Source organism: Trichosurus vulpecula, chromosome 4 (genome assembly GCF_011100635.1).
Source record: "Trichosurus vulpecula isolate mTriVul1 chromosome 4, mTriVul1.pri, whole genome shotgun sequence".
Classification (NCBI taxonomy): domain Eukaryota; kingdom Metazoa; phylum Chordata; class Mammalia; order Diprotodontia; family Phalangeridae; genus Trichosurus; species Trichosurus vulpecula.
The window spans coordinates 442,023,791-442,049,717 of NC_050576.1; the positions used below are offsets into that span (position 1 = coordinate 442,023,791).

The 25,927-nt window shown below is 46.5% G+C and overlaps 1 protein-coding gene across 1 annotated transcript in view; it reads right to left on the reverse strand.

Moving 5' to 3' along the window:
- Nucleotides 1-559: 559 nt before the first annotated feature.
- The window catches only part of WSCD1 (WSC domain containing 1), a 49,686-nt gene continuing 24,318 nt past the window's right edge, over nucleotides 560-25,927 (reverse strand). The window contains exons 5-8 of the mRNA XM_036757320.1: nucleotides 13,559-13,718; nucleotides 10,489-10,653; nucleotides 7,691-7,891; nucleotides 560-1,041 (exon numbers count right to left, since the gene is read on the reverse strand). Of these exons, the coding sequence (XP_036613215.1) occupies nucleotides 686-1,041; nucleotides 7,691-7,891; nucleotides 10,489-10,653; nucleotides 13,559-13,718 (882 nt within the window). The 3' untranslated portion in view covers nucleotides 560-685. The remainder of the gene's footprint in view (nucleotides 1,042-7,690; nucleotides 7,892-10,488; nucleotides 10,654-13,558; nucleotides 13,719-25,927) is intronic.

The following is a 25,927-nucleotide window of genomic DNA, read 5'->3' on the forward strand; positions in this document are numbered from 1 at the left end:
AGCCCTTCCATAGGACATCCTCCCTAAAAACAGGCTGGGCCTCAGTTTGTGCCCTCACATTCAGATTCCAGCTTTTGGCACTCACACAATTAGGGAGTGTCCCAGGGAGCCTCCTAGAGTCCAGGAAAACTACCTTCCTTGGCTGACCCCAGCAAGGCACTGGGGCTGTAAACCTATGGGCTTCTGAAAGCCACTATGTGTGTGAATGTGTGTGGGGTGTGTGTGTGTGTGTGTGTGTGTGTGTGTGTGTATGTGTTTGTGTGTGAATATGTGTATGAATGTGAGTCCATGTGTGAGTATGTGTATATGTGTGAGTGTGCATGTGTGAGGGAGAGTATGTGAGTGTGCATATGTGTAAGTATGAGCATACATGTGTGTACTGTGAGGGAGAGTGTATGTGTGTGAATGAATGTGTGTGAGTGTGTATTCATAAGTGTGTGCATTTGTATGTGTGAATGTGTGGGAGGGTAAGAGTGTGTTGGTGAGTATGTGTGAATGTACGTGTGTGAGGGAGAGTGCATGTGTGTGCATATGTGTGTGTACTGTGAGGGAGTTTGTGTGTGTGTGAGTGTGTAAGCATATGCGTGGGTGTGAGTGGGTACGAGTGTGGTCCTGTGTGTTTCTGCACATTAAGTATCAGACCAATGGGATCAGGACAGTCCCGGGGCCGCATGCCAGGGCCCCATCATCTGGGCACGTACTCGCTGGGCAGGCCAGTCCAGTTCCTCTCCCTCAGGGCCTGGTCCACGGTCCGGATGTAGCCATCGATGAGTGCCTTCATCTCGGCGGTGAAGGCTTGCTCGGGCTCTCTGGGCTGCCCACCAAGCCTCCGAAAGCTCCCTTCCCTGTTGCCCTCTACACACAGAAGTCTCTCCTCTGTTACTGACACATTCAGGAAAGTCACCATCTCCCTCAGCTTGGGGAGGAGGCTCCGGCGCAGGTCCTCATAGTGGATGACCAAGAGCCGTTTGCCATACTTGAGCCAGTCCAGGACATGGGATGACCACCAGGAGGCATAGCTATTGACAAAGTCAGGCCACTCTGCAGCAGGAAGGAGGAGAACAGCAGAATCAGGGAAAGGTCCAGGTCCCCTTGCTCCCCCTCCCAGTCACTCAGAGCCAGACAAAGACAACCCCTCCCCCAGAGCCCATCAGAGGCCCTGCAGCCCTTCCTGGGGTGGGCCTGGCCTTAGGAGGAGTCTTGTGGACAGTTTGGGTGCTCCTTTGCCCTTGAGCAGAGCCCTCCAGGCAGAGGACTTGGCTCCCATCCACATGTGATGGCTGTGTGACCTCAGCAGCTCAGGGCCTCTGAGCTTTGGGGTCTTTGCAAAGGGGGAGAATGAATGAATCTGTTCTTGCTCCCAGCCAGGTCAGGATCCAGAGGGATCATTGTACCAGGGTTTGGTGGTGTCAGGCTTGGCTGCCGGTGATGTTTCTGCTATTGTGAAAGGCCATAGAGGACCCCGGCAGATCGGAATGGGCAAGAGGCCCAGCCCGGGGAAAGATTGGCCATGGCTCCTCTGCAGATGATGAGCCCCCTGGCTGCCTGCTTTATAACCCTCCCACACTTCCCTGGAGACTTCTGCCTGGGGGTGGGGCTGTTCTGCGGGCAGCAGCCACACAGAATGTCCAGAAGCCTATTGTTCCTTTTAAAATAGGGAGACCCTTTACTTCACAGAGAAGTCTAGGATCACTCAGAGAATACTGCCATTTCCCAGAGGCAATTCAGCCTCCTGTCTTCCTCCTGCTGCTCAATTCTGGGCCTTGTTCATTGTTCACATTTTATGTCTGTCCATGATCTAGGTACTAGCTCAATAGAGGCCAGAGTCCCTGCCACGTGAAGACTGGCTGAAAAGAAGGCTGGGAGTGGGAAATGGGGAGGAGATGAGACCTATCGCTCCTTCTGCCGGGCTCTCATCTGTAGGACTGATTGTCAAGGACTCCCTGCTGCTCAGAGCCTTCCCACAGTGGTGAGGGCTGCCTCAGGAGGCAGTGGGCTCCCCCTCCCTGAACGTCCTCAAGCTAAGCTTGATGCTGCCGAGGAGAAGGGGAGTGAGATGCCTCTGGGATCTCCTCCAGCTCTGGTCTGGGCTGTAGAGAAGCCTTCACTGGAAGCCCAGCATCTGTGGAGCTCTGCAATCCCCTCTCCTGAAAGGATTTTCCTGCCTCCTAATGATGGAGGACTCCCCGTGCATCTCTGCAAAGAAGGGAAGGGTGTAGAGGTTCCCATCTCTCCTCAGGAGCCAGGCTGTGTTCATTATAATTTTATAGCTTCTGGCTTCATTTGGGGCCATTTCCATTTTCCTGGATCTGCTTACTCTGCACCAGCTCATGTACCTCTCTGCAGCCCAGCGGAGTGGAATTAGAATTTGGGGTCAGGAGCCAGGACACCTGGGTTTCCCTTCTGCTTCTACTAACAAATAAATACCTAACAAATCACCTGTTCAGGCTTCATTTTTCTCATCTGAGAAATGGGCATAATGTTACTTATGGGGAGCATCACCAGTAGTCTTGACCTGTGTCTTGCCACTGGACTCCATTGACTCTATGAGGAGAGATTGCAGCTGATGACTTTGCAGAGCTCTGACTTGCTTTAATCCAACTCACTTGCAAGTCAAGACATCACCCTCCTTATGTCATTGGCCCTCTGAGAATGATGGATAAACAGCAACAAACAACAATGTTACTTATAACGTGCTCTTTGCAGGGTTATTGGAAGGAAAGCGCTTTTAAGTATTTAAAAAGTTTAAAAGAAAGATATTATCACTGTCACCATGAATGAATAATGAATGGATGGATAGATAGATGGATGTGTGGAAGGATGGATAGATGGATGGATGGATGGATGGATGGATGGATGGATGGATGGATGGACGGATGGATGGATGTGTGGGTGGATGGATGAAGTAGCATTTAGTAAGTGCTTACTCTGTCACAACTGTGGTGATAAATGCCAGAGACCCTGGCCTCAAGGAGTTTATATTCTAGTATTCTAATATGGTTCTTTTTGACTGATCTCTTTTCTCTTGTTTGTGCCAGTGAGCAGGTCCTGGTAAGTTCCACCAAGAGATCATCTAGAAACATGGATCAGAGCTCTAGAGTTTGAAGGACGCTTAAAGGACTGATTTATTGATGAGAAAACTGAGGCCCAGGAGGGAAAATGACTGAGAATTATAGGATCATACACCCAGAGCTGGAGGGGCCAGCCATCCCCACCAAAGGGGCTGGCAACCAGCTCAGCCAAAGCAGGGGAGGGAGCATATGTCAGGCATGCTGAGCCACCACCAGCACCACCACTACCTTGACTGCCATCTTTCCTCCAGATCTTGATAAAGACAGCCCAGGACATGGAGCCCAAGAGCCTTGGGAAGAGCCAGGCTTCTAGCCCAGGACCTGGCTCCATTGTCCTGGGAAGCAGTCCCCATGGAGATGTAGCCTGAGAACTGTCTCCTCCTGCAGAGGACCCTGAAGAGAAAGTCCCTGGCTCCCAAATTCTTGGCCTGTCCAATGGTTCAACATCAGAAACCAATATGATTTTAGCACTTTAAGCAGGCATTAAGGAGGAAGCCTGACCGTAGGCTTTCCTGCTGCCTGCTGAGGACCAGAAGACTTCTCCTGCTCACTTGCAGTTGAAACCTTCATATCCTGTCTCCCCCATGAGAACAGGAGCTCCCTGGGGGCAACTACTGCCTGGCTTTTCTCTCTGTGTCCCCAGTACTTGGCAACATTTTACACATTAATGCTTAATAAATGGCTTATTTGTTCATTTGTTCATTCAACAGTCTCGAGTAACCTAAAGCTGCCTTCAAAGCAACAGCAAACCACAATAGGAAGCTCCTCTTTCCCGGCTGGCTTTACTTAGAGCATCATTGTCTAGAATGAGGCATGACCTTCTGCCACTCACAGGGAGCAGCCTTGGCTATGAGGGCTCACTTTGCTGTGGACTCACAAGGTTTGTATTTTCTCCTTTGCTTAATGAGACAATATCTGGGGAATTAGTTCAGTGCCCCACTTTTGCTTAAATCCACTATTTGGGTTGTAGATTCCTTTGTATCCTTAGCAGGACTTTCCAATCACTACTTTTGGTTTGCTAACTGCACACCCTGTGCCCCAACATGGGATTTGAGAAGCTGCCACCTTCCCATTTCTTGTGTCCGTGTGGTTGGGTCATCAAGCACATGTCCTGGTCTATTTCATCTTCCATCTTGCCTCTGGGCACATTTGCCTTCTCAGCTCCTTGGTTTTACTCAATTTCCCCTAATGATCATTGGTCCAAACATTTTTCAAAAGCAGTCCCAGTATCAGTGGTCCCTGGTTATTTTGTCTGTGCTCTGGCCAGACAGTGTCAGATACTAGACGGGGTTAGAGGTTTTGTTCCAGTTTCTGATACTGAACCAGACTTACATGGCCTGGCATAAACCCTGCCTAGTCATGACAGATAACTTCCTTAATGTGAATTCTCAGGAAAATTCTTTCTAATTCTCTAGGAACAAGTAACCCATGTGTAACATAGATGATTCATATGTAGAGAATGATAGGACATTACCACATGCCTCTGATCAGACAAATACAGTAGAAATTTGGAAAATCAGGTTAAAATAACATGAAAAAAGAAAATTATGCACCAATTTCCCTAATGAATATACCCTCAATATACCTCAATAATGCTAAATTAAAATTGGTCCATGATTATTTTTAGACCAATAAAGAAGTCAGCCACTTAGTCACATTGTCTCTTTCAGAAAATCTCCTGGGGTTTCTTTCGTTGTAACTCTCTTCCATGGAAACTCCTTGAGAGAGCCCTCTGCAATCAATGCCTCCACTGCCCCACCTCAAACTCCCTTCTAAAGCCTCTGGAGCTTGGCTTTCAGCCTTATCAGCTTCTCCCCAAAGTAACCAGTCATCTAATTGCCAAGCTTTCTCAATCCTCTTCCTTCTGACTCTTAACATGGTCAATCACTCTATGCTCCTGCATGCTCTCTCTCTTTTCTGGGTCTCTGTGACCTGATATTTCTACCCGACCCACCAGCTCTTCACAGTACCCTTTGTGGAACATTCCCACATCGCTCCCACTAACTTTGGGTGTTTCCTGAGGATATGGACCCTCTTCTCTTCTTCTTCTATGCTATTGTACTTGGTGAGCTCATAAGGGATCAGTGAGCATCTCTGTGCAGATGACTCCCAGGTCTCTCTATCCAGATAGAATCTCCTAACATCACAGTCTCCTGAACACATTGAATTGAATGTCCTGTAGACATCTCAAAGTTAACATATCCAAAACTGAACTCCCTCTTTTGCCCAAACTCTCACCTCTTCCAGACTCCTCTATTACTGTGGAGGGCACTGCCATCCTCCCCAGCCCCCAGACTCACAACTTGGTGTCACCTAGTTCTACCCCCCCCACATCCAATCTGTTGCTAAAACCTGTTGTCTCTACTGTCACAATAACTTTCATATATCCCCTGCCTCCATTTTCCCTGACTTACACAGCTGCCCTCCCCCCACCCTGGTGCAGACCCTCATCACCTCACACCCGGACCATTACAGAAGCTGCTGGGGGTCTGCCTGCCTCAGTCTCTCCCCACTCCAGTTTATCCTCCATGAAGCCACCAAAGGGATCTTCCTAAAGCTCAGGTCTGCTCATGTCACCCCTTACTCAATAACCTTCAGTGGCTCCCTATGGCCTCTAGGATCTCTGTTTGGCTTTTAGGTAGTCAATCAATAAGCCTTTATTAAGTACCTACTAGGATCAGGCTTCAGAGGGGATTGTGGTCTGTGGAATACAGATGGGGGGCAGGGAGGAGTGGCCTCCGTGTGCTTTTACACAAACACACACACACAGACTACCACCTTTCTGATTGTGTCTGGCCAAGACTGAGGTTGGAGGTTCCCAAGTTGGTGGAGGGCCGGGGGTCTGGGGGTCTGGGACTGAGTGGAGCATGAGAATCAGCGAGAGGGTATCCCATGCACTGAACTCAGAGACCTGCTGGGGAGGAGAGTATGGTCTCTCCATCCACCCATCTTTTCCTGGTAGGTCTTGTCCCACCCAGCTGTAGAATGGGCCAGGGCAGGGTCATACATCTCCTTGACTCCTTCACTGGCCCTGCCTTGGGTGCCAGTAGTGGGTTAAGCCAGCCTAGGGCTCTGCTCTTACTACATTCCCTGTCCCCCTATTGACCCAGCTTCAGGCACCTCATGCCCCCTGACCCCTTGCTCTGGGCATTTAGACTGATACAGAGCACCACCTAAGCAAGGCTCCCGCGTCTGTGGAAGCGTCCTTCAGAGCTTGCTGTCAGAGCTAGAGCTCACACTTTCCCCAGGCTTAGGAAATGCTCTATTTTCAAAGGCTAGGAAAGTTCAACCCTATGGGCTGCCTGAGGAGGCTGGAGGAAAGGGAGACCACAATGACCATAGGCAAAGGGCTTCCTCTGGATGGGAAGGCAGCAGTCAGCCACAGGTGGGATCAAGACCCACAACCAAGTCTGCACAATGGGAGTGGCTAGGTGGTACAGTAGATAGAGCGCCAGGCCAAGAAGACCCAAGTTCAAATCCAGCTAAGACAATTCCAAGCTGTGTGACCCTTGGCAAGTCACTTAACTTGTCTGCCTCAGTTTCCTCATCTGTAAAATGGAGATAATTATAGCACCTACTTGGTAGGGTTGTTGTAAGGATCAAACGACATAATAATTGGCAGGCACTTAGCACAGTGCCTGGCACGTAGTGAGTGCCATCTAATGTTATTTACTTATTATTGTTCTTGTAATTACAGGGAAGAGAACGGGAGCACAGGCATACCCCAAGCACAGCCCTGCCTGGCCACATAGCCCTAAGGCCAGAGGATGCCCTGGAAAATAGTACTACAGGGATCTTCAAGGCAGACTTGTACAAGATGCTAGTCAGTCATAAGAGTCTGGATGGCCAGCTGAGCCTCAGCTGAAACAGAGAGATGAGTGAATTAGCACCTGCACCCTTAGCACTGACCTCACCCCCCAAAAGGCCTCCAAAGGGGTGAGGGTATGGACCCCAAGACTGGGTCCTTATAGAGCTGTCCAGAGCTGAGCACGCTTAGAATGGGGGCACTCACGGGAGTCGATTAGCAGGGAAGTCAAAACAATGCCAGCCCACTGAGGTAGGGTCACACCAGCAAGGTGCACAGGCATCTTGGGAAATCACTCCTATACCCTGAGAAACAATGGCTATCATGCAGATGTACAATGAATAACACCAACAGCAGAAACTGAGGGCTGTGGCATTATACTGCCCAAGCTTGACTCCAATACCAGGGGCCTCCTTCCTTCTGTGGCAGAGGGGGGCCTATGGGTGTGTAGCACTGCCTACATAGCTGGCAGGCTTGATTCATGCACTGGTCAGTGTTTCAGACCTGCTTGGCTTTCTTTCTTAGTTTTATTCTTTGTTCCAAAAGATGGCTCTGCATAAGGGAGAGTGGAGGGACTGATTCCGAATCAAAGGTAAAGACAAAATATGTTGATAGCATTTTTAAAAGAAAGGGAGGGTGGCTTTGAATCCCTCAGCTCCCAGTAAGCCTGTCCCACTGAGGTTTGGGGCCAAGTGACAAAGAGCCCTGGAATGTCATAGCTGGAAGAGGCCCTGGAGACCGTCTGGTTCAGCTCTCTCCCTTTGCTGATGTCCACCCACCTCCTACTGTCCTGGCGCTCTGGCTCTTCAATTACCTTGACTCTTCCAGTTCCTATCTGTGGCATATCCCAAGTGCCCAGCACACTTCCGGTTGAATTCTGCCATGAGCGACCTGTACGGGTTCCGTATGAGTAGGATGGCGGCATCGAACATCTCGATCTCTCTCTTTCCACTTTCATGGGTTTTCACACAGATGGTCCTTCTGCTCCTCCAATGGTCTTTCTCCCCCTTAAACCCTTAAACAAAAAGGGAAATTAGACTCATGCGTGTAGGGCTGCTCGTCTTTCCCATGGGAAGGACTGGTGGAAATTTAGGGTCAGTGCCACCATTTTGACTTCTAAGTCTGTAGCCCTTCCTTGACCTACATATAAGTAGATGCAGATCACTGAGAACATCTTCCTCCATTCTGCACACATGGAAAGTATTCAGCAAACACTCTGGAAGGAGCAAGGTGGAGTGGAAGACCATGGCACTGGCTTCAAGTCTTGCTTTGCCATTGTCTTGGTATCACTGAGAAACTTTGAAAAAGTCCCTTCCCCTGTCTAGACCCTTGTTTCTCCATTTGCAGAAGAGGGCTAGGATTCCATGACTAACATGGGCCTTGGTCACTTGGTCTCTAACTCTCTGGGTTTTTCTGTATGGAGCTGTCCTCATCTCAGAAAGGGCAAGAAATATCTCTAGACAGCTCCAGACTTGACTGTTTCTTCACAACAAGAGACCATGTACTACAGTGGTCAACTCTGAAACTCCCACCAGGCTGCCTGGTAGCTAACCGGCTCAGCGATTCAGGGAAGGTGTGGACAAGGTCTCTGGACCATCTTTGGGATCAGTAAATGATTTCCATTAGGGGTCAAAACCAGGCAATATTCATCCACAGGAACAGGCAGTTATTAAGCATCTACTCTGTGCCAAGCACTCTGCTAAGTGCTAGGGATGGAAAGTCAGAAGTAAAATAAACAGCCAATAAATCAACAAACACTTATTAAGCCCCTACTATGTGCTGGGTGCTGTGCTAAGTATTAGGGATAAAAAAGAGACAAAAAGTCTGCCTTCGAGGAGCTTACAATCTCAATACTGATTGATTGATTGGGTACAAACTACAGGTGATAGGAATAACAGTCTAATAGAGGTGAAAACAAGCAAGAAGCTGTGGACAAACAAACCCTCCATGGGATGTCAGAAATCATTAGCAGAGGGAAGGCACTGCAATTGAGAGGAGCTGGGGAAGGCTTCCTGCATGAGATTGGATCTTAGTCGGGACTTTAAGGGAGGTCAGCAGTTGGAGTGGAGGGCAGAGATCATTCCAGGCAGGTGGACTACCAGAGGGAGGATGCCCAGAGCCAAGACATGGAGAAGGGGCATGTTGGAGAGACTGGATGGAGGTGGGGAAGAGAACTGACAAACAGGCTGACTGTGAGGGGTGAGTGAGCATGAAGGATCTGGCTTGAGGTTGCAAGCCTGGCTGCCTGAGCTCCACACTTGGCTGTGAGTGTTTCTGGCTGCTTCTGTAGACTGTAAACCTGGTGGGACGAGGCAGTACCTAACAGCAATATTGAGTTTGGCAGTCATGCTAAGAGGCGCACATTCAGTCTCACTGAGGCAGGGTTACTCCCTGTCCGGAGACCTCAGTTTCCACATTTGTAAATAAAAAAGGAGCTGACCTATGTAACATGTAAGATCCCCTGACCCCAAAACAACAGCTGTTTTCAAATAACTTCTCTGCCCACTCTGATAAAAAGAAGCACTTTCTTGGCCAGATTCCAAATCTTCTAAGTGAGGGGGGCGGTGTTTGCATAGAGCTGTAGACTGAATGCTTCCAGCTGGTGACCAGACCAGGACTGAGTGACCAGCCCCTTCAGTCAGCTCTGTCCTCCAGCTCCCTTCTTCAGACCATTTTGAGTCAAGCTGATCTCCAGAAGTAAGACTCTGGGCCAGAGGGCCAGGAGCAAGGCCTCCTGGGTCTGCTGCCACCAAACACTTCTTGAGAAGGTTCGAAGTCAGAATCCAGCAACAAGGCAGGAGACATTCCCTCTTGGCCTGTGTTCTCCCAGAACCAAGAATGAGGAATGACTGTGTGACTGCTTGCTGACTGACTAACTGTATGTATGTGACCTGCTGTGCGACCTTTGAGAAATCACCACCCCTCTGGGCCTCAGTTTCCTCACCTATGATGGGGTAGACAAGGCTCAGATGATCTGGAAGCTTCCTTCCAGGTCTAGCAGGGCAGTGACTTGGATAAAAGTCCCCCACCCTGCCCCCATACACACACATACACACCTTTGGCAATGGGCTGGTGGGAATCATTTTGACAAGTCTTGGGCCCTGATCCTCCATCCCTGAGGTGGTCAGTTAAAAAAAAAATTTTATCCTTTATGTTCATCTCAGCATAATGAGGCCTCCCAATTGTTCAGAAGGACAAGTCCCTAAAATGAAACTTTCCCAGATTTCTGGCTGACTGTCTGGCAATCCTGGGGCTCTGCACCCTTCATGAGTCCTGGACCCAAGGGCTAACTGGGAATGCCAATGGACCAGCTTCTCAGAATCCTGTTTGTAAATATATAAAGTAAAACAGCCAGCATTCCCAGGAAACCGATTCCATGGAAATGTGGTGACTCAGATGTTTAGAAAGAACGAAGCCTCTAACCACAGTCTTCTCTGGAGTCTCATGACCAGCAAACCCTAAGGAGTGAGGATGCTGCTGCTTGGGCCTGGAGGAGGGAACAGACATCTCTAGGTAAATCTGCCAAACCCCAGAGGAAGCGGGAGCCGGACACCTCCTGCTCTCCTCCCTTCTGCACTTCCTGTCGTCCCCGCCAAGATTGCCGGGACCCACCTTTATTATAGAGTGCACCATCAAAGTAATAGCTGCCCGTGTAGAAGCCAGTGGCGTGCTCGATAAGGTGGCGGGCCCACGTGTTGCCAGCACCTGGGAAGCTGGACAGCGCCACAAAGACCTTCGCTTTGGTGGGCAAGAAGCGTCTGTCAGTGCACCGTGTGTCTGCAAAGCCAAGGAGGGCAGTCATCACCCAGAGCAGTGGTTGGGGGGAATAGGGGGACCCCAAAATCCAAGCAAAGATCTCTCTCCATTTCCCAGCTGAGGCCTTCTGGGCCCTAGAGGTACCCTAAGGAGCACACCACCCCAACCTCCAGGTCCTCACTCTCCTTTCTAGACCCCTTTGTTCCTTGGCCAGAGCTTGGGACCCCTCTCAGCTGGACCTGCCCAAAGTAGTAGGACTCCACATTGAACCCCAGCCATGGGATCCCAGAACATTGTCCCTGAGGTCCTGGACACTGATGGCCCATTGCCCTAGCCTTCTCAGAGCTTTTGGCTGCAGGCAAGAGTTGGAGATGTGGGAGATGGGGCTCACAAGCCTCATCACAGACCACTGGCCTCTTGATGTCCACCTCCTGGACACATGATTTTTTTGTAGATCCAACATAGAAATGCCTCAGTGTGGCTGATTTCCAGCATGAAATCTCCCTCCACTGAAGGCATTCAGCAACTTGACAGTAAAAGGAAATCAATAGCCTAGAGCACCCTGGTCTCTGGGCTCTGCTGACCTGTCCCTCACAGTTATTGCCACTCCAGAATGGAGGGGGCTGGCCTCTGCTATTGCAGTCATTGGGTGAACTACAGAGCCCTGGGAGGGGACTTCCCAAGAGCTAGATGGGGCCAACAGGCAGGGAGCCAATGAGGGATGTCCATACTGTCGTGCACACCATCACTTTCATACCATCCCCACCAACTGTCATCAGTGCAGAGGAAGGGAGGTAAGTCAAATGACTGCCACCACCTCTCCTAAGACCCTGACAGGAGACAGCCCACAGCCCCAAACCCATGAGCCCCGGGAACAGGAGTGTCCCTCAGACCACTGGCCTTGCTTCAGCTCCCACAGCTATCACTGAGGGGAATGACTGCTTCCTCGCCCCCACCAACCCCAGCCTCATCTACTGAACAAATAGCACTATGCATCTCAAAAGTCCTGGGAATGGCAGCCTAGAAGCCACCTCTTGGGAAGCAGACCCTTTGGAGATGCTGCCCTGGGACAGCAACTGCAGGTGCTCCAGCCACATCTACCAAAGACCCAGAAAGCAAAGGTCTGGCCCCCAAAGTCCTTGGCCCTATCCAATGGTCCAACATCAGATCCTGATAGGGTTTTATCAGTGGAAATGACTTTACAGTTGAGGCAAGGCCATAAGCTTCACTCTACCCTAAGGACCATAATACTTTTCTATCTGACTCTCAAATTCCATGTGTTGTCTTCCCCATTGGAATGTGAATTCCTAGCCAGCTGAGATTGTCTCTGCTTTGCACTCTGTATCACTAGCATTCAGACAGTGCTTAATGAATGCATTTTGTTAATTCATTTATGTGATGGATTGTAATGTGGAAAAGAAGGGCTGCTGGTTCCTGACTCTACCACTGAGAACTAGCCCTGATTCTTTGAGACTCCATGTCCTTCTGTGGAAGACTAGAGGGTTGTGCTGAGGAACAACTGTGAGTTGGAGCCTACCTTGGCCTCTGAGTCTTGGATTCATGTTCACAAGGACACTGAAGCCTTGGCTGCCTGGGGCTCCCTTCAGGTTGCTAGGCTGTGCTTGGGTTCCTCCTCCATGGGGGAGCACCCTAAAGACTATACATATATCACTGTGACCATCACCACACATTCACCTAAGGTTTTAAGAAGTGTTGTGGAGACTGTCCAGAGCAGAATCTGAATGGACTAAGGAGTCCTCCAGATGTGGATAGCCTTGAGTTAGTGGTTTTGAGTGCCAGAACACTTCATGGATGCCTCAAATAGACTCAGGATCATTCAAAAGAGATCAACTTAGCATCCACACTGGAAACACAAGACGGAGAAGCCAGTAGCTTAGGGTGCTAGGAGCAGTAGGATTGGCAGCTCCTCCATGCTATGCATTGGTATGTCTGCCTCAGAAAGGAGCTTTAGATGGACCGTACACTGAGCCCAGAGCTCAATGGGAGGAAGAAAGTGGGCTGGATTCCATTTGGGGGATTGTGTGATCCACTGAATGGTTCCAAGATATGCCTTGACCATCTTTAAAGCCTATATTTTCCCCTTGGAAGCAGAGTGGAGGAGGCCAGACTTGGAGCCAGGAAGCCTTGGGTTCTAGTCTTATCACACAAATCAGCTGTGTAACTCTGGACAAGTCACTCAGACCCTCAGGGTCTTTCAGATTATTGAGTTCCTCACTTGCCTTGATGGAGGGAGTTTCCCCACCAGGATGCAGTCTATGTCACTCATCTTCCCCTTTGGGGAGAGCATTCATCCAGGCTCTGAAGCCACAGACCATGGCACACAGAGGTAGCAAGGATCACACTAGTGCTCCTGGCTGCCCTTCCCAGGGGACTGGAAAACATTTAGGGTTAGCACAGAAGTAGCGACAAGCACCCGAGGGCCCCGATGGTCTCAGATGGCCCACTGACTGGCTCCTATTAGGACCTGAGCACTACCCAGGCTACCTTCTCTTCCAGCTACCATGGAGAGGCCACATTAATGAAAATATCAACATAGAGACCTGAGCCTTCCTCACTTCCCCACCATCCCTGTGAGGGCAGAGGCACCAAAAGCCATCTCTGGGCTTGCCTCAGCCATGCCCACTGGTGGTCCCTCCAACTCATTCTCCACCCCGCTTCCAAAGTCAGCTCCCATTTGGAGCCATGGCCAGCAGGGCATCCCATGCCTTGGGTCATCCCTGCTGTGCACCAACATACTTCTCCCATATTCCAAACTCCCAGCCCTAGCTCTCTCCCTTCCCAACCCTCCCTTGCCCCCAGTGCCAAACTGCACTGTCTGCTTACAGAGAAGCCCCTGCCGGGGCTAAGTGGTCTGCTCCAGGCATTGAGGCAGTCTCTCTGGCCCCATCTGGGGTGCAAACCTCACCTTGGATGGGTGTCTGGTAGACCACACAGTAATCCCCCCAGCCTGGGGTCTCGGGGCCCCAGGTACAGAGGGAGCTGTCCACCGCATCATGCAGGCTGAACTTCGGGGTGGGATAGCCACAAAAGCACTCAGGGCCTCTGATGACCGCCAGTGGGAACTCCTGTCAGAGCAAACAAAGAAAGAAAGAAGGCTTGTGGACAAACGCAAAGATGGTGTCACACTGCAGTATCAGGAGGAACCTTCTGCAGAAGCTGGAGGAGGAGCACCAAACATGAAGCTGTGGCCATTTAATAACTAATTGTATATTCCTGCACAGTCCACAGCACTTCTCAGAGCTCAGTTTCCTCATCTCTAAATTGGGTCTAATAACTCGCACCACCCACCCCTAAGTCACTCCCAGCCCTACAGGTGCTATGCTACCTAGAGGTGGTTTAGTGATCACTTGTGGGAATATTGGGGGGTGGGGCTGGACTAGAGGTCTCTGAGCTCCTGCCTAGCTCTGAGGTTCCAAGGAAGCCCAATAGGGGTGCTCTTTATTTCCTGCACCCAAGTCATCAGTCATTGGAAGTCAGTGTCCCCCTTCCCCTCCCCTGAGAACAGCAGGGGTGCCACAGTGCATGGAGCGCTGGACTTAGAGTCATGATGATCTGAGCTCCAATCCCACCTTGGACAAGTACTAGCGGTGTGTCCTCGGACAAGTCATTCACCTTTTATTTCTCAGTTTTCTTATCTATAAAATGGGGATAATAAAAGCTCCTACCCCCAGGGTTATTGTTAGGATCAAATGAGATTGTACTTGTAAAAGCATTTAACACAGGGCCTGCACATAGTAGGCGTTTAATAAAAATGCTTATTCTCTTCCCTTCCATTCCAACTGTACCAAACAAAGAACTCATGGCCTCCCTCACTGTCTCCTGCCCAGACAGTATCTTGTGATGAATCCAAGACCTGACTAAGATTCCCATGAGATCATCTGCTCGCAGGCAGATACAGACAAGCCACTTCAGGGAAGAGCTAGATGGCCTTATAGAATGTGAGGACACAACCAGACTGACCAGGACCAATGGACCTCCAGTCCAACACCACTCCTGGCGCGGTGCAGGGGCGTGGTTCCCCATGACACATGGCACATCTATGGAGAGGAGAGAGGTCTAGGCAGCTCACCCATCCAAGGGCCACGTGTTTAGCCAGTGCACTCGTGTGTACAGAGGTATAGTGAGGGCTAATTACAACCTCATGGATATGAAAGCAGTATCGATGGCAGTGGGACATGGAGACATGGCCCATTAACCATGGAAGCATCTCCTCCAAAGTGGGATGAGATAAGGATAAGTCAACCTAAAATGTGTCCAAGGTGGGTATTTGTCTGAATCAAAGACAGCTTCACCAAAGTACGTGTATGTGCAGCTATATATCTCCATGTTTGTGCATGTACGTGTGTGTCTGGGATCCACGTGAGTGTATTCCCAAGTGGGACATTTGCCATTACATGGCCAAGGCAGCCTCGCCAGTGTGCACATGTAGACAATGTACATTTATATGTATATGCATGTGTGTGTGTATGTGTGCCTGGGGTCTGTGTGAGTGTACTAAAAGGACCTAGATGGCAATTTAAAGACCATCTAATCCTGCTTCCATTTCACGTATGAAGCAACTAAGTCTCAGAGAGTGAAAGTGCCTGGCCCAAAGTTGAACAGCTAATTTATAGCACAGCCAGAGCTGGAACTCAGGATCCCTGATACTCCTCCCTGTTCTCTTCCCATACATGACATTATATAAGTCTACACGTGTCTGTATTTGTGTATACATGTGCACACACACATAACTCTGAAGGCTCCTGTATCTGCTTTTCAGAAGGGAAAAAACAAGCCAGAGCTGGAATCAAATGGGCTCATATGCCCCAAAGGCTGAGGAGGGACCATGGGAACCCCAAGGGGAGAGATGGCCATGCCTCAGCTATGTTCTCAGAGTTGAATGAGTTGCACTGTACAGCTCAATGCACTGGAGAAAGATTCCAAGGCCTTGGAGGACCACAAGCTATGCATATGAATCAGCAGGGGAGGCTGGTCTGGGCAGCAGAAAAATCATGATTCCAACTGCATTTCTCCCCTTTTGCATTAGGGACCTTCCATTAGACGTGGCCAGTTCTAAGGGCAGGAAAAGGCTCACTGCTGTCATAGACCCTGAGCCCCACATCCTTAGGGTGTTAGTCAGTATTTGCAGACCAGCATTGTGGTAGCCATACATGTGGGAGGAAGGCCAGCCTCACAACAACCAGACAAGGCAACCTCAGCTCTGCTCAGGCCTTCTTAAATCTCAGGGACCTCTAAGATCACAGCACTCAGGAGGCTGGGGCCAAGCAACAAGCATCATTAAGCGCCTGCTCTGTAGGAGGCACCAGGTTGGGTGCTAGGTATAGAATAATACTCCAGGTATAGATTATTCCTGTACAGCCTACAAAAGCTTCTCTGCCTTGCCCCAGGGTCCCCTGCAGCTGGGGCAAGTAGGGGGCAGGGGGAGGGAGATTCCCCTCCATCGGTGCTCCTGTAATCCTGGTGGCATCAGATGTCTTCAGAAGCCCCTCACATCCCCAGAGGACCTCCTGTCAGAGCGATGTTCTGCCCGGCTCCAGGAGGGGCAAGGCTGGGTTTGTAAATGGAAGAATGAAAGGTTTATAAATACAAGAGATTGCTTCAATTTGATTCCATCCCCAAAGACTCGCTGGTCGTTTCTCAGGCAGGCAGGAGCTACGTGAGCAGACCTTCAATCAGAAGACTTAGATCAACAGGCTGCCTTTTCAGACACAAATTCTCCTGCTGATCCGAGGCCATTAAGAGGGGAGCTCACCGGACTTTGTCCACCTTCCCTTTCATGAATTCAGACAAGCCCTTGTGACCATCTGTTTTCAGCTAAATCTGTCAAATGCCAGTGGCAGGAGTGGGGGAATGTAACTCAGTGGCCCGGCCAAGGACTCGATCTGTGGCCAGAATGAAGACTCTTTCAGTGACCAGAATTAATCAGCCTTTGAGAAGAAGAATGGTCCAGAAGAAAGAATGCTAGGCTCACTGATATTAGCATCACTCTTGTTCTTGTTATAATTAATTCTATTAATAAGAATAGCTACCATTGATAAGGTTTACAAAGCCCTTCACATGTGCTCTCACTTGGTCTTCACAACAACCCCAAGAGGTAGGTGGTATTATTATCCCTGTTTTACAAATAAGGAAATTGAGTCACTGAGAGGCTAATTGACTTGCCTGGGATTGCCACTAGAGAGAGTATGCATCAGGATTTGAACTCAGGTTTCCATGACTCAAAGTCTAGGCTCTATCCACTGTGCCACCTAGATGCCTTAACTTGGAGTTAAGGGACGAGTTCAAATCTAACCATAGATACTCACCATCCACGACCCAGATTTTCTGAGCTACCATTTCTTCATTTGTAAAACAGAGTTAACACCACTTTGAGAAACAATTGGTGTGTAGCAAGAGCTTGTAAAGCCAGTCACACTTTAGAAAAGGCCACTGGGAGGTGGCCATGCTTATCTTCACTCTACCTCAGTCACACATGGGGACGGTCGGACTCTAGATCTGACCATTACCCACAACAACCTCAATGAGCCCGAACTGTGAACTTCCTCTGTCTGAGCTTCTGTCCATCATCATTTTTCCCTCTGCATCACTCCTCTTAAACTTACTCTTCACCATGATTGCAGGTCTGTCCATCCCTCCTGTTCTCTAAGCCTGTCATCTGTGGTCTGTCCTTATTCCTCTCCCTTCCCACACTTGACCCTTCACATACAAACAAACCTATGAGTGGTAAGTGGAAGAGAACAAACAAACAAAAAAGAGCCTGGTCACTCTAAAAGTGAATGGACTAATTTCTCCAATAACAAGAAAAAGAATCAAGGAATGAATAAGAAGACAAAAACAATTGGCTGCACATAAGAAACACAAGGCACATACAGAATGAAAATAAGGGGATGGAGCAAAATCTACTGTACTTCACACTACTCTAAAAAAAGTAGGTAATGCGACATGGATCTCAGATAAGGCAACAATCAAAATGAACCAAGTCAAAAGAGACAAGGAAACTGTATTGTGGTCAATCGCATCATAAATGGTGAAAAATGAAAGTATTACATGCATAGGCACAAAATGGTATGGCGGCTAAGTTCTTAGGGGACAAACTAGGCAAACTGCAAGAAGACATTGGCAGGGACACAATAATAAATAGTAGGCTCTTTAACATTCCTCTCTAAGTTATAGATGGGACAGCTAGGGGGCGCTGCAGTACATAGAGCTCTGGACCTCAAGACAGGAAGACTCATCTTCCTGAGTTCAAATCTCCCCTCCAAAACTAACTGTGTAACCATGGATAAGTCACTTCACCCTGTTTGCTTCTGTTTCCTTATCTGTAAAATAAGCTGGAAAAGGAAATGGCAAACCACTCCAGTATCTTTGCCAAGAAAACTCCAAATAGGGTCACAAAGGGTCAGACATGACTGAAATGACTGAATAACAACTACTACAAACCGTACTTCAATGAAATTATTAATTAATAGAAGAAATATAAGCAAAAAATACAGATCAAAGTAAAGATTATGTAACGACATTCTGAATAAGGATTTAGTAAAAATCATAGAAACAAAAATAATTATGTTAAAATAGTAATAATCTAAAATTTCTAAAACCTTAATGATGCAACCAAAACAGTTTTCAAAGAAAAATGTTTGTCTCTGAAAACTTGTTAACAAAATAGAAAAAAAGAGGATCCGCTAACTAAGCATGTCATTCAAGTTACTAGAAATCGACTAGCAGCCCTAAAACAAACACAAAAGAAGAAGTCCGGAAAATTAGAAGAGAAACAAAGAAATCAGAAAAATGGAAATAGAAAAACTCTAGTATTGACAAAACTAAGCTGGTTATTTTTTAAAAGATTAACAAAATCAATAAACCATTAGCCAACCTGGTCAAGTAAAGAGGAAAATAAAATTATCCCCAAAAAGTGATCAAGAGAATTCACAAAAAATCAAGAATATAAAAAGAATGATCAGAAACTACAACACACAATTATATGTCAGTAAAACCAAGACGTCAAAGGAAAGTGCTAAGAAAATGTAAAATACACAAACCAATAATGAATGAAGAAAGCCTTTATTAAATTCCTATGTGCTGGGCACCCTACTAATCATTTGGGATATAAAGGAAATGAAGGGAATGAGCATTTATAGGGTGTCTACCATGCCCCAGGCACTTGCTAAGCACCTTCCAAATAGTAACTCATTTGATAAATGGAAAAGAGATAAAGTCCCTGTGCTCAAGGACCTTGAAGTACAATTAATAGGGTCACCTAACATTCATAAGAAAGTGGGGACCAGAAGATGGCGGCTGGAAAGCAGGCACTCGCCTGAAGCTCTCCCCCAGGCCCCTCCAAACACCTATAAAAATGGCTCTGAACAAATTCTAGAACTGCAGAATCCACAAAATAGCAGAGGGAAGCAGGGCTCCAGCCCAGGACAGCCTGGATGGTCACTGGGTAAGGTCTATCGCACAGAGCTGGGAGTGGAACAGAGCAGAGCCCAGCATGGGCTGTGCCTGGACCAACTAGACTGTGAGCTGGGTGGAACAGGCTGTAGCACCCTGAATCAGTGAGCTGTGGCAGTTACCAGACTTCTAACCCACAAACGCCAAAGACAACAGAGCAGGTTAGTGGGAAAAAAACTTCTGGGACAGAGTGAAAGGAGTTTGCAGTTTGGCCACCACCCCAGGGTGATGGAGGTGGTGCAGCTCTGAGGACAGATCTACAGCTGCAGTTGCTTCCAGCCCCAGGCCCACCTGGTGAGAGGAATTAAGTGGTGGATGACAGCAGGAGTGCAGAGCCTGCTTGGATCTGAGTTGTGGTCCAGGTAGGCAGTTCTTGGGGGAGGAGGAGCACTGGTGTGGCAGAGTTTGTTGTGCAGAAAAAGCTCTGAAAACAACAGTGCAGCCCCTCAAGCTTGGGACAAAGTACTATCTACTGTACAAGCAGTCATACCCTGACAAAAAAAACTCAAGGGTCAAGTAGTTGTCTGGGAACATGAACAGGCAGTTAAAATGGACTCAGATTCAGACTCAGACTTTGGAATCTTTCTCTGGTGACAAAAAGACCAAAACATACAGCCAGAAGAAGTCAACAAAGTCAAAGAGCCTACATCAAAAGCCTCCAAAAACATGAATTGGTCTCAGGCCATGGAACAGCTCAAAAGAGATTTGGAAAAGCGAGTTAGAGAACTAGAGGAAAATTTGGGAAGAGAAATGAGAGTGATGGGAGAAAACCATGAAAAACAAGTCAATGACTTGCTAAAGGAGACCCAAAAAATACTGAAGAAAATAACACTTTAAAAAATAGACTAACTCAAATGGCAAAAGAGCTCCAAAAAGCAAATGAGGATAAGTATGTCTTGAAAGGCAGAATTAGCCAAATGGAAAAAGAGGTCCAAAAGACCACTGAAGAAAATACTACCTTAAAAATTAGATTGGAGCAAGTAGAAGCTAGTGACTTTATGAGAAAACAAGATATTATAAAACAGAACCAAAGGAATGAAAAAGTGGAAAACAATGTGAAATATCTCATTGGAAAAACCACTGACCTGGAAAATAGATCCAGGAGAGATAATTTAAAAATTATTGGACTACCTGAAAGCCATGATCAAAAAAAGAGCCTAGATATCATCTTTCAAGAAATTATGAAGGAAAACTGCCCTTATATTCCAGAGCCAGAGGGTAAAATAGAAATTGAAAGAATCTACCAATTGCCTCCTAAAAAAGATCCCAAAAAGAAAACTCCTAGGAATATTGTCGCCAAATTCCAGAGCTCCCAGATCAGGGAGAAAATACTGCAAGCAGTCAGAAAGAAACAATTTGAGTATTGTGGAAACACAATCAGGATAATACAAGATCTAGCAGCTTCTACATTAAGGGATCAAAGGGCTTGGAATATGATATTCCGGAGGTCAATGGAGCTAGGAGTAAAACCAAGAATCACCTACCCAGCAAAACTGAGTATCATGCTCCAAGGTAAAATATGAATTTTCAATAAAATAGAGGACTTTCAAGCTTTCTCAGTGAAAAGACCAGAGCTGGATAGAAAATTTGACTTTCAAACACAAGAATCAAGAGAAACATGAAAAGGTAAACAAGAAAGAGAAATCATAAGGAACTTACTTACTAAAGTTGAAGTATCTTGTTTACATTCCTACATGTAAAGATGATGTGTATAATTCATGAGACCTCAGTATTAGGTTAGCTGAAGGGAATATGCATATATATATATATGTATATATACATGTATATATATATATATACATATACATAGAGACAGAGGGCACAGGGTGAGTTGAATATGAAGGGATGATATCTAAAAAAATAAAATCAAATTAAGGGATGAGAGAGGAATATATTGAGAGAGGGAGAAAGGGAGAGATAGAACGGGGTAAATTATCTCACATAAAAGTGGCAAGAAAAAGCAGTTTGTTGGAAGGGAAGAGGGCACAGGTGAGAAGGAATGAGTGAATCTTGCTCACATCGGATTTGACTTGAGGAGGGAATAACATACACACTTAAATGGGTATCTTACCCCACAGGAAAGAAGGAGGAAGAAGATAAAAAGGGGGGACGATAGAAGGGAGGGCAGATAGGGGGAGGAGGTAATCAAAAGCAAACACTTTCAAAAAGGGACAGGGTCAAGGGAGAAAATTGAATAAAGGGGGACAGGATAGGAGGGAGCAAAATATAGTTAGTCTTTCACAACACGAGTATTGTGGAAGGGTTTTGCATAATGATACACATGTGGCCTATGTTGAATTGCTTGCCTTCTTAGGGAGGGCGGGTAGGGAGGGAAGAGGGGAGAGAATTTGTTACTCGAAGTTTTAAAAGCAGATGTTCAAAAAAAATTTGTTTTTACATGCAACTGGGAAATAAGATATACAGGCAATGGGGCATAGAAATCTATCTTGCCCTACAAGAAAGTAAGGGAAAGGGGGATGGGGGGAGTGGGGTGACAGAAGGGAGGGCTGACTGGGGAATGGGGCAATCAGAATATATGCCATCTTGGAGTGGGGGGAGGGTAGAAATGGGGAGAAAATTTGTGATTCAAAATCTTGTGGAAATCAATGCTGAAAACTAAAAATATTAAATAAAAAAAGAAAGACAGAAAGTGGGGACCAAGTCTGGATCCCAAAGAGATCGTAAAAAGGGAAAAGGACCCACATGTACAAAAATACTCACAGCAGCTCTGTTCATAGTGGCAAAAAAACGGAAATCAAGGGGATGCCCATCAATTAGGGAATGGCTGAACAAGTCGTGGTTTATGATTGTCATGGAATACTATTATTCTATAAGAAATCATGAGCAAGTGGATTTCAGAAAGACCTGGAAAGACTTACTCATGTAAGTATTCATGAACTGATGCAGAGTGAAGTGAGCAGAACCAGGAGAACACTGTACACAGTAACAGCAACATTATGCGGTGACCAAGTATGAGAGACTTAGCTCTTCTTAGCAATCCAATGATCCAAGACGATTCCAAAAGACTCATGTTGGAAAATGCTATCCACATCCAGAGAAAGAACTATGGAGTCCGAATGCAGATCAAAGCGGACTATTCTCTCTTTTTTTGTTTGTTTTTTTGTTTGTTTTTTTCTTTCTCGTGGATTTTCCCTTTTGTTTTGATTCTTCTTTCACAACGTGACTAATGTGGAGATATGTTTAACATGACTGTACATGTATAACCTATATCAGATTGCTTGCTGTCTTGAGGAAGGAGGAGGGAAGGGAGGGAGGGACAAACACTCGGAACTCAAAATCTTACAAAAATGAATGTTGAAAACTATCTTTCCACATAATTGGAAAAAACAAAATACTATTAAGTACAAAAAATATTTTTTAAGTTCTGGATAAGTCTTTAAAAAGTGGGGACCAATGAAGTGAGTTTGGGACAAGGGAGTCACAAGGATTTTTAGTGGAGTCATAGGACGGTCAACTAATAAACCTTAATTCCAGCAGCCACTGATAAAATTATTATACCCTGAGGGATAGGAGGCAGAAAGGAATGCAGGAAGGGGGCAGAGGCTGGGGGCTAGGAACTTATCCCTTTTGATACAGGCAGAGACTAAGATAACTGCATTAGGTAGCCCTGGTTTCCTGAGCTTCCAGAGATACCGCTGGTTGGGAGACCTGGGGCAGTGTACGGAAAAAGGAGCAAGCCAGCAGCAGAAGTGTGGCTCAGACCTCTGACACAGAGCAGGGTTTCATTGCCAGCATGTAGCCCAGCCTGCAGAGGAATAACCAAGGCAGGGATCCTAGGCCAAACAAGAATCTAAAATTGTGCTCTTATGAACGAACAGAGTTTCCCACTTGGCTGTTAGGGACTGAATCCAGCAGTAGTCTCCTCTTGCATAGACCCAAATGCAAGTGAAGAACTTGCAGAGCTCAGATCAGAGGACGACAATCACCTTTCTCCCTAGATTGGGCCACTCTGAAGGCGGAGATCTTACAGGACTGAGCTCTCCCTGAGATCTTGGAATAACCCTACATTCAATACCCCAAGAACCAGTCCAAGCCTTCCCTCTAGAAATCCAGCCCTAACATAAAACCCTAAGTCAGGAGTCAGGCTGGAAGAAGGAGCAAACAAGAAAAAAAGAATCCCAACACAAGGAATTATTATTGTGGTAGAGACACCCAAGATATAAACACAGAAGAAGAAAATGTCTCTAAAGTCTCTGCAAGCAAAGCCTAAGAAAAAAACCAGCTTGAGCATAAATTCAACTAGAACCCCTGGAAGAAATAAAGCAAGAGTTTATTTTTTGAAAAGTTAAAATATTTTGTTTTGTTTTTGTCATAAATGGAATGAGATCCCTAAGGAAAAAATGAAAACAAAAACATGAGAGCTGTGGAAGAAAAAACTGGGAAAGGAACTAAGTTTTGTACAAAAGGTATAAAATTTTGCCCAAGCAAAATTAGAGTAGACCGAATAGAAGCCACAGGACAATAAAAAATATTAAAAACAAAATTAAAAGGCTAAAAAACAGAAAAAAGTAGGGTGTCATAGTGAAAATAATTGACTTGGAAAAAAGATCAAAGAGAAAAAAATTAAGACTCTTTGCGCTATCTGAATGCTATGACTGTAAATAGCATAGATTCAAGAAATCTTCAAAGAAAACTGCCCAGATCTCTTAGAACCAAAAGGCAAAGTAGAAATTGAGAGAATCCATCTGTCACCTCCTGAAAGAAACTTCAAATTAAAAACTCCTAGGAACATCAGAGTGAAATTCCAGAACTTCCAAGACAAATTAAAAATGCTGCAAATAGCCAGAAAGAAAGAATTCCCATACTGAGTAGCCACAGTCAGGATCATACATGATTCAACAACTACTGCAATGGGGAGTTTGGAATATGATTTTTCCAGAACTTAAAGGATATGGACTCGCAGCCAAGAATGACGTACCCAACAAAACTGAATATAATCCTACAGGGAAAAAAACAGACTTTAATGAAACAGGATTTCCAAGCATTCCTGATAAAAGGCTGGAGCTGTAGAGAAAATCTGGAGTACAAGCACAAGAAAGAGGTAAGAGAACCATACGGAGACCAACATGAATGAACAATGCTGAAGGACTAAACAAGGAAATACTGCTGCCATTAAAATCTGGAGAGATGATACAAGTGTCCCTTCAGATTCTTAGCATTATCTAGGATCATAGAGGGAGTCCAATTAGACAAGACCCAAGAGTGCTTCCATTACATCCTGATTATCTTAAGAAAAGAATAGAAAAAGAAGGGAAGAGGAATACACTGGGGTTTGAGCAGGGGGAAATGCAGTTAGGGGACAATTATCTCACATAATCAGGGTACATAAGCAAACATCTATACAAACAAGGAGGAGGGGGTGGAGGGAGCAGCTCACACTTAAACCTGACTCTCACCTTCACTGATCAAAAGAAAGAAGGAAGGTAGGAAGAAGACACACAGATAGAGAGAGAGAGAGAGAGAGAGAGAGAGAGAGAGAGAGAGAGAGAGAGAGAGAGACAGAGAGAGACAGAGAGAGACAGAGAGACAGAGAGACAGAGAGAGACAGAGAGAGAGTCAGAGAGAGAGACAGACAGAGACAGAGACAGAGAGAACAGAGACAGAAACAGACAGGGAGGGAAGGAGTGATGAGGAGGGAGGGAGAGAGAAAGACAGAGAGAGAGAGAGAGAGAGAGACAGAGAGACAGAGAGAGAGACAGAGACAGAGAGAGAGACAGAGAGAGACAGAGAGAGACAGAGAGAGACAGAGAGACAGAAAGACAGAGAGAGACAGAGAGAGAGTCAGAGAGAGAGACAGACAGAGACAGAGACAGAGACAGAGAGAACAGAGACAGAAACAGACAGGGAGGGAAGGAGTGATGAGGAGGGAGGGAGAGAGAAAGACAGAGAGAGAGAGAGAGAGAGAGAGAGACAGAGAGACAGAGTGGGGGGAGAGAGAGAGAGGGAGACAGACAGAGACAGAGAGAGAGAGAGAGAGAGAGAAACTGGGTACAGATATACATTTCACTCAACAGTGAAATAGGAGGAAAAGAGAAAAGAGGGGATGGGGAATTAGAGGGAGAGAAGATTAATGGAGGGATTAATTCTTAACAAAACAAATTCTAAGGATGTTCAAAAGTATTTATAGTTCTTTTTTGAGGTAGAAATGAATGAGTATCTGAGGTTGAGCCCATACATTGGAGAATAGATGAATAAGTTAGGGCTCATAAGTGTGATGGAACACTATTGTACTGATCTCTTATCAGTGTAATGACCAACCAGGATTCTGAAGGACTAATAATGAAATATGCTGCCCACCTTCTGAAAGAGCACAGAGTGAGATAAATGGTTTTGGCTGGCTGGTTGGTTGGGTTTTTTGTTTTTGTTTTTGTTTCTTAGGACAAAGCTAATGCAGAAAGCTGTTTTGCTTGACTCTATGTGTGGGGCGATGGGTCTTTGTTCTTCTAGTGTTCTCAACGGGTGGGGGAGCAGAGGGGAAAGGGCAGGCTTGGCTGATTTAAACAAATGAAATATCTTAAGAATAAGGTTTTTTAAAAAAGAAACCATGATCTCAAATAAATCAAAATTAGAAACAAACTAAGAAGCCACAAATTAATTTCTAGAGGAAAGAACTATCCATTCCTGGCCTTGAGATTAACCACTGGGAACCAATCCCTGGCAGATTGACCAGAGCAAAGATTTCCAACAAGTAAAGAATTCATAGCCCCTCAGTCTAGATCTGGGATTTCATTGGGATTTCTGGGATTTCACCTGGGATTCCTAGGAGGGGTTGGAGAATGGGAGGGTTGGGCACCCAGAGTCA